The sequence below is a fragment of the Fukomys damarensis genome, unplaced genomic scaffold, assembly GCF_012274545.1.
Source record: "Fukomys damarensis isolate Sample0158 unplaced genomic scaffold, DMR_v1.0_HiC HiC_scaffold_37, whole genome shotgun sequence".
NCBI classification, from domain to species: Eukaryota; Metazoa; Chordata; class Mammalia; order Rodentia; family Bathyergidae; genus Fukomys; species Fukomys damarensis.
Genome location: NW_022900949.1, coordinates 14,809,334 through 14,825,136, shown reverse-complemented (window position 1 = coordinate 14,825,136; position 15,803 = coordinate 14,809,334). Strand labels below are relative to the sequence as shown.

The 15,803-nt window shown below is 34.7% G+C and overlaps 1 protein-coding gene across 1 annotated transcript in view; it reads left to right on the top strand.

Moving 5' to 3' along the window:
* The window catches only part of LOC104867620 (putative gustatory receptor clone PTE01), a 32,503-nt gene extending 17,096 nt beyond the window's left edge, over window positions 1-15,407 (top strand). The window contains 2 exon segments of the mRNA XM_033759650.1: window positions 7,302-8,144; window positions 15,338-15,407. Of these exon segments, the coding sequence (XP_033615541.1) occupies window positions 7,302-8,144; window positions 15,338-15,407 (913 nt within the window).
* Window positions 15,408-15,803: the final 396 nt, after the last annotated feature.

The following is a 15,803-nucleotide window of genomic DNA, read 5'->3' as shown; positions in this document are numbered from 1 at the left end:
CAATTTTTTTTTTTTTTTTTTTTTTTTTTTTTGCTAATTAACTCAGAGTGTGAGCTGAATATTGAACCTCTGTATTATTTAGGTAGTTGAAGAAAGACAACTGAAATCCACTTATAGTTTGGGACTCAAATTTAGAATTTTTGAGCTTTTCCTGGTGCTCTCTCATCCATAAATAAGAGGGCTTATTATCTGAAAAATAATAAACTGGTACTACCAGGCCTGAGGTCATGCACAAGAAAAGATTAGAAACAAGAGGAGCTTTCACATGCAGTATTTTACTTAGATTGAGTAAATTTAAATACTAAATTTAATAATTTAAAATTGCTTTTTATAATATTCTATTTTAAATAATTGACAAGTGTAGTGTGCACTAATTCCACATTTGTGGCCAGTGGTGTAATTGATTGTGTGCATTTAATTAATATGCATGTATCAAAATTTGAAGTCCACTGAATTCAAGAATGAGTGGAATATACTGCATAATATTTAAAGGGAAATAAAATTTGAGTGATGACTTAAGTTTACATAGAAGAAAGTAAATTAAAAGAAGAGTGAAACTTCAAGGAGATAACTGGCACATAAAATATTATATAATTGTAAACCATAAACTTAAATTACATGTTCAGACACTATGGTTGTCATTCTTACAGTGTTCTCATTATTGTACATAGAAGTAAAATGTCCTAGTATGTCAAAGTAAAGTGAGGTATATTTGAATGATTTTTCATAGCCTTTAATTAGAATGGCATTTTTTTCTAATATGGAGAAGGCAGTATCTTAGTCTCTAATTTTTCTGAAAAGAGGGAGGGAATGCAAATGAGAATTTAAAATGTGGCAAACTGTGAAGTGCTGTGTATATACACCAAGTTCCTATAAGGAATGTAGTCACTGTGTACTACAAGCATGTACAAAATATGAAGAGGTCCAAGAGATGCAGGGAACCAAAGGGAGAGAAGGGAAAGAGGTTTAAAAAAGAATAAAAAGATGAAGGTAATCATTGCGTGCTAGAAAATGTATCAAGAAAAAATTAAGAATAAAACAAAAGTTAAAATATCTCTTAAAAACCAAATACAACTTTCCTTGGTTCTCATGATGTCCTTAATCTGTACCTCTGACAATTGCACCTCCAAGGTCATGTGCCAGTCAATAATCAGCAGGTTCCTCCAGCCCTTCAGTTTGATGGAGATAAGGATTATCAGAAACATTATTTCTTCACCACTACCTCAAATACAACACTTTGAGTGTCCAGATTGTAGGATACTAATGTGCAGAATTTCAGTTTTGATCATTATGGCTTTGATTTATGTTAAGGTTCCAAAATAAGTAATTCTAATTTGGATTTTAGTTCGTGGTTCTACTTCCAACAGGCATCTCAGCCATGGCAGTGGAAATCTATACCTCCACATGACTTCTTGTGCAGGGCAAAGCACTGTAAAGGTTGAAATAAGGAAATAGAGGACTCTGAAAGTAATTGTAATGCCTTAATGCATCATGGGGCCTTCCTAAACACCAGACTCAGAGATTTATGTTTCACTTTGCTCATTTCATTTCATAGCTGCAGTCTTTGTCAAGTTATATAACTGTCAAAATGATTATTATTTCATAGAAAAAAGAAAAGGATTGTGTGATTTTTGCTACACTGTTCTCAATAACATCATGGTGTGAGTGAACAAAATAATAAAGCTGGTTTCATTCAAGAGGCTGAAGTAAATTACAGTGTTTCTCAAGAAAGATAGATGTGTAACCTATTAATGGACACACTAAAAATTGAGTTCTGAGGTCTTCCTGACAATGAAGTGTCTAAAATTAAATGCAAGAATCGATTCTCTGGTAAACAAGAAAGTATATTAAAAATTTTCTACAACATTCAGAAGAAAAAAGATTAAAACAGAAATATCTCTCATACCAGGTGTTTTACTGATTGAGGTTTTCATGTGTCTAACAAGCAGTCTTGCATAAAATTAAATAAAATCAAAGTATTTATTGACCTTTCATTATTTTAAAATTGTGGTCAAGTACAATATACATTAATGTCATATTTATAGTCATTGATGACATTTACTATGTACATAGCTAAACCATATTTACAAAATTTCAAGCTCCACCTATGTCAAGAATGAGATAATATGGTAGATAATTTTTTAAAAGACAAAATTTTTCATAAAATCTTAAATTTACAAAGAACAGAAGTCAGAAAATCGTAGAGTGGAGAAAGTCCTGAAAATTTCTGCACATGGAAATATTTTGCGGAGTTTAGGAGCCACCAGCCTTGATTTAATACTCTGATAATGCTGTGCTAGTTCTTGGCATATAAAAACTAAAAGTAGGGAAACTTTCTACCAATTTCTACTGAATTTTTTTTAAAAAGATATATTTGACTCTTCTTAATGTCCATTGGTTGAATGACTGTTCTTTTTCAGGAGAAAAGATGAGTTATTTTCTATTTTTTCCTTAAAACAGTGACTTCAATTTACTATTGCAATAGACAATTTTATGTGATTTTAATTGTCAACTTTAGATTACCAACTTTAATTTTCCATCATTTTCATAGTAGAATTATCATTACTAGGGCTGGTACAAAGAAAAATATGAAGTTGTAAGATGTTAGAAAATTTTACTAGTTCGAAAAATTAAATAATTTTGAAAATGCATGCTAGTGATATATGGTCAGGTTTATGTAATTCATATGACAAATGTTTCACATAAAATAACGAAATCTATATTTTAAAAACATATTATAATGTTATAAATAAAGGAAGTGGAATACAGATGGAATTTTTACAAAAGTAAAGATCCAGTGAATAGTATTCTGAGTTTTCTTTTTAATGAAGGAAAAGCCCCAAATTTTGGACATTTATTTCTATTATTCTTCCATATCAATGTTAGAAAACCCTTAGAAATTTGAATAAGATGGGCCAATTTAGCTAATTATGAGCTCGGTGCATTGAGCCTTCAAGGTCATAAATATGAAATTGTCAGTTTGTGCCTCCAGCCCATTAGTTGGATGGCTCAAGTCCAGTGGGAATAGCACATGTATATTTTTCCCCATGGTTATCTGGACAACAAAGCTACTTTTGACACTGCATTTTTAGCAAGCCAGAGGAAAAAAAACAGAGTCATCATTGGACAAGAGACAAGGAATTTGCACTTGATTCATATTAGGCAGTCGTGACCCAGCAGAGAAACAGCTTAAACCAGTAAGTCCTGATGTAGATCTTTGATAGAGGAGAGGCCACTAGATAGCTTATTTTCTCATCATCCAGACTCACAGGTCAGTTTGTATAGATAAATGGGATGATCCGAACGTACAAAATTTCAGCTGTGAGGCCTATGAAGCTTACGTTATGGATCTTTTGAGGTCCCAGGTAACTCATTCTGAGTCTTCTTTTCCTCAAACACTTGTACATGCTATAAACATCTTGCCAACAGAAGCATAAAATGAGTTTCTCTACAGTGTTACTGGAGCATTTTAAGAAGATGATGAATGGGAGAAGAAGGAACAGGAAAAAGGGAAGGAAGAAGAGGAGTTAGAAGAAGAGGAGGAGAAAAGATGATGACAGTGATCATAACATTGTGAACCATATTTGAGGGATTCCTAGTGCCAGGCTCTATTTTCTCTGTAGTGTGTTTTGTTCAATCCCAATAACACAGACTTCTCCAAGTAGTAAGAGTCTAGAGTATATGTAACTGTTATTGGATTGTTTGGCCAAAAGTATGAAGCTTGAGTTGCTCATTCTGTATACAGACACAGAGCATCCTAGCAGGAGAATCCTATCCAACATGCTGTTCTCTTAACAACCTAGTAAAAGGTGTCACTTCTCTGCCAGCCAAGAAAGTGACTTCCTGTTCACTCTCTTCTCTGTCCTTTTAAGGTTTCTGGTAGATGAAGAGGTACAGCAGTGGGTGAGAACTGATGCAGCCAGTATAGGAAGGACAAGTATAGATCATAGGCAAGGATCCTAGAAAGAGGAGACATGGAACAAAGCACAAATCTCTGTCTTCTCCTCTACAGAATGACCGTGGAGCTGTCCACATCCTTCTCCACTTCAGTAATTGTCCCACTCTATCTCAGAAGGAGACACAACCAGGAGTGAATTTCATCCCCATTCAGGAAATTGGCCAGAGTTTAAAGTTTCTCCTTACAGTTTGATTTAGATAATAACCTGAAGATTTAGATAATAACCACATATCCTACAATATTTCTGTGATGTGGAACAGAAATTGCTAGTATCTCTGAGGTTTCTAGTATCTCTGAGGCTCAGTGTTGACTTCTGGGTCAATCTGTAGGGGACGCTACAGACTTGAGGAGGGAATCAATTAGTATGGGATCTTTCTACTTAATTAAGAAATGATAAACATATAAAATAAAGGTAAATACAATTTAGGCAATGTTATTAATAATATTAATCATTATAGCTTTCAACTCAAAATATTCTGTTACTTGAAACTGATAATTTTCTATTTCTGCAATGGGACATTTAATTTTTGTCCTTAATGTATATATTCTTTATATACTTGGAGAGGAATGAGCTAGTCTCCTTAATTTCCTTTTTATTGGTATTTTATTGAGGCATGTTTGTAAAATATAATGATCATATTTATCATGGGGAGTTAGTACAGATATAACACTTTTAAAACTTTTTCATCCCATACACTTCCCTTCCTTCCATTTTTCCCTTTTGGAAAAGATTTTATTTCCTCAGAGACTGTACATTGTTTGACAAGGAGGAAACATAAAAAATAGACTTATGTTGGACACTGAATAAACAATTCCTTGTTCACAAAATAATTTATTATAATCAGTAGAATCCAGGGGTTGGTACACTCCCATCTGCAATTTATTCTCTTTCAGGAATGTCTAAAGGAACAAGGGACAAGAAATCAGAGCTCTGTTTTGTCTGTAGCCTTTAAGCAGCATGAGTACAGAAAGTTGTCAGTATATCCTGCATATAGTAGCACAACAGTAAATAATATTTTGATTTCCTGTCTCATATCCCAGGGCATTGTCCCCTGTAGTAAAACCAAATGAAAATAATATTTCCTATAAGACAATACATGTCTGGGCAGCCAGTCATATAAGGCTCATTAGTAGATATACATCAGTAATCTTTTTGACAGAACACAGTAACAGTAATAGGTTATATATGATTAGCACTAACTATTGAGGCAATTAATATATGGGACTGATAAAGGAAACATGTATCAATTGTTGGAATTCAAATAACCATCTACCACCCACATATTATTTGAAAATTTTGCAGAAGTATTTTGGAAAGACTGTTGTAATAGTAATACCACTAAATGATGTTTCGCCCTCATGTAAGGCTTTGAATCAATTAAATCATTTGAAATCAATGTATGTGCTTCACAGAGGGACTTAAAACTATGTCTGTGTCAACTACTACATTATAGGGGGATTAAATGATACATCATGTGTTACTTAGATTAGCTTTAGATCCATTGTTGGCCAGCCTTAAAGCAAACTTTGCTGATGCACAAATCAGTACTGACATGTATATATTGACATTGAAATTTACCCACAGCAACAATCATGCAGGAATTCTTTTGGGGAAAGGGTGACCAGGAGAGTAGAATAGTGCAAAGACACAAAGAGCTCAAATATCATAAATGAGAAGATAAATCATTGTAAAATATTAGTTCCAAAGCATGTGTCACTAAAATGTTTATTTTAAATATGGGCAGTGGGTGTATTGATCACATTTAGAGATAATACTAATCACTCATCTTCCCAAATCAGGAAGAATTCCTAGAATGTGCCTTTCAACCTCAATATAGGAAATGGCCACCAAGAACTTCATATATAGCCACTCTGAAGAAAAAAATAGATTTAGGTTCAGGTCAGGCTATCTGAATGCTTAAGTTGCTTATAGGTAAATATTTCTAAAATCAACAGAGAACCTGGTATATGCTATTTGAGAACATTTTGAACCTTCTTATCATACCAATACTGTCCTCATTTTAAAAATTAGGATAATGCAAGATGTGTTTAGTCTTCTCTGCTCTTTTTTCTTTTTCCTGTGTTATTGCCTTGGCGTTACTGAGGAAAGAGGGTTGCAATTCATGTATTTATAAGTATTGATGTGAAAATCTATTAAATGACAGAAGAAGAGCAGGCCTTGAATGCGGGCTTTGAGATCTTTCTTAGTTCTAAGCTAAATTCCTCAACAATTCATAAGAGGGACTCTGATTTTAAAGAGACAATGTTTCCAGACTATATATTACAGGATACAGAAGCAAAACAGAAAGATGTCTTCCTCAGAGAACCTTTAACTGAGCCATACAAGGTTGATGCAAATACACATCAAAAAGAGGTGTTTTCAGGTATTGATTATTTTTTAATCATACATACATTAGAATGATGTATATTAAAGCCACCTTGGTGATCATTGATAATATTGGTCATGTGTATTTAACATAAATGTAACAAAACCTGAAGTTCTACAAAGTTAAGGATATAAATTACATATTGAATAATTTTCAAAATAACAAAATTGGAGTGAAGAGCTCAGTCATACAAGAAGGAAATAAAAAAAACACAAGAAGATGAAAGCACCTGGGGGATATCTGACACCTAATATTTTCTGATTATGAACTATTAATTTTATTTTAGTGTTTGGATACTACAATCCTAGCTGTTGTACATTGTCTTAAATATTCCAAGCCAATGAAAGTTGTAACATTGAGTATTTGGTCTCTATTTCTTTTTTTCAACCTAGTATTTTTTTCAGCTTATTGGTACATTTTAGGGATACAGTATAGTTTTAGGGATACAGTACAGTTACATTCATTGTTGGGATCTTGTATCTCTACATGACAAGTCTTAGTTCTTATTTTTCCCCTTGTCCGTGCCCTCCCTTCACCCACTCCTCACCTCCCCATCTACAAACACCTTATTTCCATCTTTTCATTATCTCACATTTTTTTTTCTTTTCCCTTATTACCCTTCCCCTACCCATCCCACCTTCCCTACACCTTTAGCCGCTTTCTTCCCATTTCACAATGTCAGTAATCTTATTAGGATCTTATGTATTATTGCAGTTTATTCACACCAGAGAAACTATTAGGTATTTGCACATGTGTGACTTATTTATTTCACTTAGGAGTATATCTTCAATATGTATCCATTTTCCTGTGAATGAATCTATTTTCTCATTCTTTATGGCTGAGTAATATTCCCTTTTACAGAAAAATCACATATTTTTTTTTCATAAGGTGTATGCAGGATACAGAGCCACAAAATCTTATAAGAGTATCTGAATTCCAACTCCTGAAACTCTCAGAAAATCCAGATCTGCAGCCCATCCTCTTAGGGCTCTTCCTGGCCATGTACCTGGTCACAGTGCTCGGGAACCTGCTCATCACACTATCATCTCTGATCCCCACCTCCACACCCCCATGTGCTTCATCCTCTCAAACCTGTCCTTGGCTGACATCTGTTTCATCTCTACCACAGTCCCCAAGATGATCACGAACATCCTAACTCACAGGACAGTCATCTCCTATGTGGGTTGCCTGACGCAGATGTCTCTTTTACTATTTTTTGCATGCATGGATGACATGCTTCTGACTGTGATGGCCTTTGACAGGTTTGTGGCCATCTGTCTCCCCTTGCAATACCATGTCATCATGAACTTTCGCCTCTGTCTCTGCTTTGTTCTGGTGTCTTTTCTGTTTAGCATTTTGGAATCTCAGGTACAGAATTTAATTGCCTTACAATTCCCTTACTTCAAAGATGTGGAAATTTCTAATTTCTTCTGTGGCCCTTCTCATGTCCTTAGACTTTCATGCACCAATGATTTTACTAAAAATATAGTCATGTATTTTGTTGGTACTGTCTATGATTTCATTCCGGTTGCAGCAATCGTTTTGTCTTACTATAAAATTATTTCTTCTATTCTGGCAATCTCTTCATGATATGGAAAGTACAAAGGATTTTCCACTTGTGTATCTAACTTATCAGTTGTTTTCTTATTTTATGGGACTGGAATTGCAGAGTACCTTGTATCCTTTGTATCTAATTCTAGAAAAAGTGCAGTAGCCTCATTAATGTATACAGTTGTAACCCCTATGCTTAACCCATACATTTATAGCCTAAGGAAGAGGGACATTAAAAATGCAACAATGCATAAGATTCTAATAAGATTTCTGACGTTTAGAAATGGGAGGAAAGGAGCTAAAGGTGTAGGGAAGGTGTGATACTTAGGGGAAGAACAAAAAGGGAAAAGAAAAAAATGTGAGAGAATGAAAAGATGAAAATAAAGTGTTTGTAGATGGGGAGGGGAGGAGGGGGTGAAGGGAGGGCAGAGGTAAGGGGAAAAAAATGAGAATCAAGACTTACCATGTAAAGGTACATGATCCCAACAATGAATGTAACTGTACTGTATCCCTAAATGTACCAATAAACTCAATTAAAAAAAATGCCCTTCAGAGGCTGTGGAACAGAACCATAATATCTCATTATCTTTTCCACCCTTCCTGTACTTTGCACTGAAGCAAAATAAACACCTAGTTGTGCAAATCCCATCTCTTTGTTCATATTGTTCTTATGGCTGCATGGCTTTCATTCCATTCTAAGAATCATATCTGCAAATTGATGCTTTACTATTGCCTTCTTTCTTCCTTCCTTTACTTCTTCCTTTCTTCCTTCTTTCCTTTCTGTCTCTTTCTCTCTCTCACTCTTTCTTTCTTTTCCTTCCTTCTTTCCATCCTTCCTTCCTTCCATCCTTTCATTCTTTCTTTTCTCCCCCCTGTGTTCCTTATTTCTTCTCCCTTTCTTTCTTTTCTTTGTCTCCTCCCATCTTTCTGACTCCCCCCAAACCTAAATATTTTGCACTAAGCGACATCCCTATATTCTTTTAATTAATTTTTTTGAGACAAAATATTTATCAGTTACTAAGTCACCAAGCCTGGGCTCAAACTTGGATCCACCTGCCTCATCTTTTCAGAGTGGTTGCATTGCACGTCTGTGCCACAGTATTTCTTTAAATGTACAAAAATATATTCTAGAATCCTTCCATCATAAATACCATGACTAACTCAATATCAAAAGAAAGCATCTGTAATTTTAGAGCATTGAACCTGACTATCTCGTAAAGTACTGAGCTATGTGTGTGTGTGTGTGTGTGTGTGTGTGTACTTTTTTATACTTCATATATGTTTTCTTCAGATATTACATATAAGACATTTATTGAGGCATATTCTGTTGCTCTAGAGGCCTTATGACTAATGTCACACCTAGCTCAATTGAGTCCTCAAAAACACAACAAAGCACACAGGTTGCTTTCAGCAAATGACAGGCTATATCTCAGTAAACAGAAGACAGTCTCCCCAGAATGAAAAAGCCCAGTGAGTATCTACACAATTAAGACTCAATTATAAATATTTCTCCTCAGATTACTCAGCTCTTTCAGTACTTATAGAAGCCTAATTCCTTTCTCAGCTACCTCCTGATGTATCTATCTAGATGTTAGCCCAACCACCCATGCATAAAATCTTCCCCACATAGATTTTATTATTTCTCTCATCCAATGTCAGCTCATCCACACACAGAAATAATAAATGCAAATAAATTGGCTTAATTTTGAAAAAATTTAATCTAGAAACTAAAATCAGGGAATAAAACAAGCGATATATTCTATGAGCTAGATAGACAGGCTTTTTTATATTTTTTAAAAAGTTTAATCCAAAGACTAAAACCAGGGACTAAAATAAGGGATATATTCTATGAGCTAGTTGGGAAAAGCCAAGTTATATACATTTATTACTTCTGTGTGTGCATGAGCTGATATTGGAAAAGAAAAATAAAAAAATCTATGTGGAGGAGATTTTATGCATGGATTGATGGGCTAACATCTAGATAGATACATCAATGGTCCTTCAAGAGATGGAGATGAAAACAACACTGAGATTCAATCTCACCCCACAAAGAATGGCTGCTATCAAGACATCAAACAATAACAAATGTTGGCAAGATTGTGGGCCAAAGGAACCCTTCTCCATTGTTGGTGGGAGTGCAGAATGGTGCAACCACTATGGATGTCAATATGAAGATACCTCAAACAGCTGGGAGTAGAGGTTCCATTTGACCCAGCCATCCCTCAGCTGGATATCTTTCCAAAAGAATTAAAAGAATCATACCACAGTGATATATGCACAACCATGTCTATAGCAGCACAGTTAGTAGTAGTTAAAACTTGGAAACAGCCCATTTGCCCATCAGTTGGAAACTGGATAAAGGAGATGTGCTTTTTCTATAAAATGGAATAATACTAAGCCATTAGGAATGAGAAATTAGAGTTATTCATAGGAAAATGGATACATATTAAGGATATACTCCTAAGTGAAATAAATAGTTCACACATGTGTAAATATGGAATAGTTTCTCAGGTGTGAAAAACTATAATAGTACATAAGATCCTAATGAGATAATTGACCACGTGTAATGGGAAGAAAAGGGCTAAAGGTGTAGGGAAAGTGGAAAGAGTAGGGCAAGGGTAATAAGGGAAAACAAAAAATATATGAGAAAATGAAAAAAAATGGAAATAAAGTGTTTGTAACGGGGAGGGGATGAGGAGGTGAAGGGAGAATAGGGACAAGGCGAAAAAATGAGAACCAAGATCTGTCATGTAAAGGTACAAGATCCCAATAATGAATGTAACTGTACTGTATACCTAAAATGTACCAATATAGTCAATAAAAATAAAACCTGTTTCCAATGAGTGATTTCACATGCACCATAAATATTATGTTTTAAACTAATTTTATTAACACATTTAAAGTATACAATATAATGACATTCATCATTGGAAATTTTCACATTTACATAATCCAACTTGGTTCTTATTTTTTCCTGATTCCCCTGCCCTCCCTTCAACCCCTCCCTCCTTCCCTATCTGCAAAGACTTGTTTCTATTTTTTCTTTTTTCATATTATTTCCATTTAATTTGTTATCCCCTACCTCTCCCAATTCCTCTTCCTTTTTCCACCTTTTCTTCCTATTTCAAATCATCTGTCATAGCTTTTAGTCCTTATTTTCACTTTCAGTTTCTCACATTAGATAAACTATTTGGTATTTACACGTGTGTTCTATTTATTTCACTTCTCTATGTGCATTCATTGGTGATAAATGTCTGTAGTTTCTCATTCTTTTTTTTTTGCTTTTAAATTGAATTTATTGGTACATTCTAGGTAGACAGTATAGTTACATTCATTACTAGGATCTTGTACCTTTACATGCCAGGTCTTGGTTCTCATTTTTTCCCTTGTACCCACCTTCCCTTCAACCCCTTCTCCTCTCCCCACCTTCAAACACTTTAATTCCCTTTTTACATTTTCTCATATGTTTTTCCTTTTCCCTTATTCCCCTTTCCCTATCCTTCTCAGTGTCCCTACACCTTTGGTCATTTTCTTCCTATTTCATGTTGCTAATTCTCCCACTAGGATCTTGAGTACTATTTTAGTTTTTCATACCAGAGAAACTATTCAGTATTTGCATATGTGTAATTTATTTATTTCACTTAGGAGTATATCCTCCAAATGTACCCATTTACCTATGAATGAATCCACTCTCTAATTCTTTATGTCTGAGTAGTATTCCATTTTATAGAAAAACCACATCTCCTTTATCCAGTTTCCAACTGATGGGCAGATGGGCTGTTTCCAAGTTTTAGCTATTACTAACTGTGCTGCTATTAACATGGGTGTGCATATATCACTGTGGTATGATTCTTTTAATTATTTTGGAAAGATACCCAACAGAGGGATGGCTGGGTCAAATGGATCCTCTAATCCTAGTTTTTTGAGGTATCTCCATATTGACTTCCATAGTGGTTGCACCAGTCTGAACTCCCACCAACAATGGTGAAGGGTTTCTTTCTTCCCACAACGGCACTAACATTTGGTATTGTGTGATTTCTTGATAGCAGCCATTCTTTGTGGGGTGAGATTGAATTTCAGTGTTCTTTTCATCTGCATCTCTTGAGTGACCATTGATGTGGAGCACTTTTTCATATATTTACTTCCTGCTATTATTTCTTTGTCTGTTCATTTGAGATGCCCAATTTTGAGTTGGGTCTTTCTATTTGGGTGGGGGGCTGGTTGTTTTGAGTTCTTTATGTATTTTAGATAATAGGCCTTTGCCTGAGGAGCAGCTGATAAAAACTTTTTCCCACATTGTAGGTTGTCCTAGTTATATTGATGGTTTCTTTTGCAGTGCGGAACCTCTTTAATAAGATGAGATCCCAGTTGTTGATTCTTTCTGCTAGTCCCCATGCTACTGAGGATTTGTTCATAAAATCTTTTCCTATGCCAATGTCTTCCAGAGTTCTGCCTAACTTATCTTCCAGCAAGTTTAGTATTTCTGTTTTAATATTTAGAACTTTAATCCATTTGGAACTTAATTTAGTGCATGGTGACAGATAAGGGTCTAGTTTTAATCTTTTGCAGGTTGAGATCCAGTTTTTCCAACACCATTTATTAAAGAGGCTATCTTTCCTTCAGTGGGGACTGGAAGCTCCTTTGTCAAAGATGAGTTAGCTGAGTGCATCTGGAGTTGTTTTTGTGTCTTCCAATCTTTTCCACTGATCCTCAGGTCTGTTTCTTTGCCAGTACCATGCTGTTTTTATCACAGAGGCTTTTTAGTATAGTTTCAAATTGGGAATTGTTATACCCACAGCCATGTGTCTGTTGCCTAGGATGGCTTTTACTATTCTAGGTCTCTTATAGTTCCAAATGAATTTTTGGATTCTTCTTCCTAGTTCTGTGAAGTATAGTGTTGGGATTTCAATTGGTATTGCATTGAATCTGTATAGCAGTTTTGGTAGTATGGCCATTTTCACTATGTTGATTCTTTCTACCCAGGAGCAGGGGATATCTTTCCATTTTTGTAAATCCTCCTTGATATCTTTTTTCAGAGTGCTGTAGTTTTCAGTGTAGAGGTCTTTTGCTTCTTTTGTTATATTGATTCGCAGATATTTCATTTTTTGGATGCTACTGTGAAAGGAATTGTTTCCCTAATTTCTTTCTCAGTGAATCTGTTATTTATGTACAAGAAGGCTGTTGATTTTTGGGTGTTGAGCTTGTACCCGGCTAGTCTTCTAAAAGTGTCTATTAGGTGTGGAATTCTTTTGGTGGAGTTTTTTGGGTCTTCAATGTAGAGTATCATATCATCAGCAAATAATGACAGTTTAATTTCTTCCTTTAGTATCTTTATTGCTTTAATTTCTTTTTCTTGTCTAATTTCTATGGCTAATGTTTCCAGAACTATATCAAAGAGGAGTGGTGATAGTGGGCATCCTTGTCTTGTTCCTGATTTTAACATGAAGGTTTTCAGTTTTTGGCCATTTAATATGATGGCTGTTGGTTTATCATAGATAACCTTTATTAAGTTGAGACATAGAGCATCTATTCCAATTTTTTGCAGAGTTTTATCATGAATGGATGGTGAATTTTCTCTAATGCTTTATCTGTATCTTTTGAGAGTATCAAGTGGTTCTTGTCTGTGACTGTCTTAATATAATGTATTTTATTTATTGATTTACATATTTTGAACCATCCTTGAATCCCTGGAATAAATCTGACTTGGTCAGGATGTATGATCTTCTTGATGATCCTCTGTATTCTGTTTGCTAATATCTTATTAAGGATTTTTGCATCTATATTCATTAAGAAGATTGGCCTGTAGTTCTCTTTTTTAGTTACATCTTTCCCAGGTTTGGGAATCAAAGTCAAATTTGCTTCCAGGAATGAATTTGGAAGTATTGCTTCCCTTTCAATTTCATTGAAAAGTCTGAAGAGTAATGACAGTAGATCTTCTCTAAATGTCTTGTAAAATTCAGCAGTGAATACATCAGGGCCTGGGCTTTTCTTTGTTGGCATGTTTTTAATTACATTTTCAATTTCACTGATTGTGATTGGGGTGTTTAAAATGTTTTTATCTTTTTTTTTTCAGCTTTGGTAATTCACAGGTATCTGCAAATCTGTCCATTTCTTCTCTGTTTTCCATTTTATTAGAGTACAGGTTCTCATAATATGTATTAATGATCCTCTGGATTTCTGTGGGATCTCTTGTGACCTCGCCTTTTTCATTCCTGATTGCATGAATCTGAGCCTTTTATTTACTTTTTTTTTTATAAGGTTTGCTAAGTGTTTATCAATTTTATTTATTCTTTTAAAAAACAAACTCTTCAATTCATTTATTTTTTGTATCATTGTCTTAGTTTCCATTGCATTGATTTCTGCTCTAATCTTTATAATTTCCTCTCTTGTTCAAGCTTTGGGTTTTTCTTGCTCTTCTTTTTTTAGGAGTCTAAGAGTCATCGTTAGGTTGTTTATTTGAGCTTCCTCTGTTTTTCTAATGTGGGCATCCAGTGCTATAAATTTTCCACCTAGAACTGCTTTCATTGTGTCCCATGGATTCCTGTATGTTGTATTGGCCTTTATGTGTAAAACCTGTCTGATTTCTTCTTTAATCTCCTCTGTGATCCATTGATTGTTCAGGAGAGGAGAGTTTTGTTCAATTTCCATGTGTTTGTGAAGTTCCTGTGGTTTCTTATGCTATTGATCTCCAGCTTTATTGTACTGTGATCTGATAATATACAGGGAATAACTTCAATTCTTTTGCATTTACTCAAACCTGTTTTGTGAGCTAGTATGTGATCTATCTTGGAGAATGACCCATGTGTAGTTGAAAAGAATGTATATTCTGATTTTGTGGGGTGGGACACTTCATAGACATCTAATAGGTCCCTATGTTCAGAAACTTGGTTCTGTTCTACTATTTCAGTGTTGATTTTTTGTCTAGATGATCCATTTATGATTGTGGGGTATTCAGATTCCCCACAAAAATTGTATTAGTGGTTACTTGGTTTTTCATTTTACTTAATATTTGTTTTATATAGTTGGGGCATTTATATTTGGTGCATATATGTTTATGATTGTCATTTCTTCCTCTTGTATTGTTCCCTTTACTAGGATGTAGTGGCCTTCTTTGTCTCTCTTAATCAGTTTTGTTTTGAAGTTTGCTTTGTCTGCGAATAAGATGGCTACTCCTCCTTTTTTTCTGGGCTCCTGTCACATGCAGTATTGTTTTCCATCCTTTCACTTTCAGTCTATGGGCTTCTTTTTGCACTAGGTGTTTTTCTTGTATACAATGTATTGTTGAATTTTGCTTCTTGATCCATTCTGCCAATCTATTTCTCTTGATTGGTGAATTGAGGCCCTTGACATTGACAGTTATTACTGATATGTACTGACTTATTATTGTCATTTTATTGTCCTTTTGTTGACTCTTTTTAAATTTTTTTTCCTCTCATTTTAGTTCTTGCTTTGGCTATCTGATTTGCTCTGCTGTTCCTCCTGGTGTTATGATCTTCATTGTCTTTTTCTAGGATATTGTTTAAAATTCTTTGTTGTGCTGATTTAGTATTCATGAAGTTTCTCAAGTGTTTTTTGTCAGGGAAGTATCTTATTTCTCCATCCATTTTGAAAGAGAGTTTTGCAGGATACATCAGTCTTGGTTGTAGGTTGTTTTCTTTTATGACTAGTCATACCTCACTCCAGGCTTTCCTTGACCTAAGGGTTTGTGTTGAAAAGTCTACTGTGATTCTGATGGGCTTTCCTTTGCATGTGATTTGTTTCTTTTCTCTTATTGCTTGTAGTATTTTGTTCTTCTGTTTGGTTTCTGGGATCTTGATTATTGTATGTCTAGGTGTAGATTTCTTTTTGATTGTGGCATGTTTGATTCCTAGATGCCTCACTTATCTGTATGTCCAATTCTTCCCTTC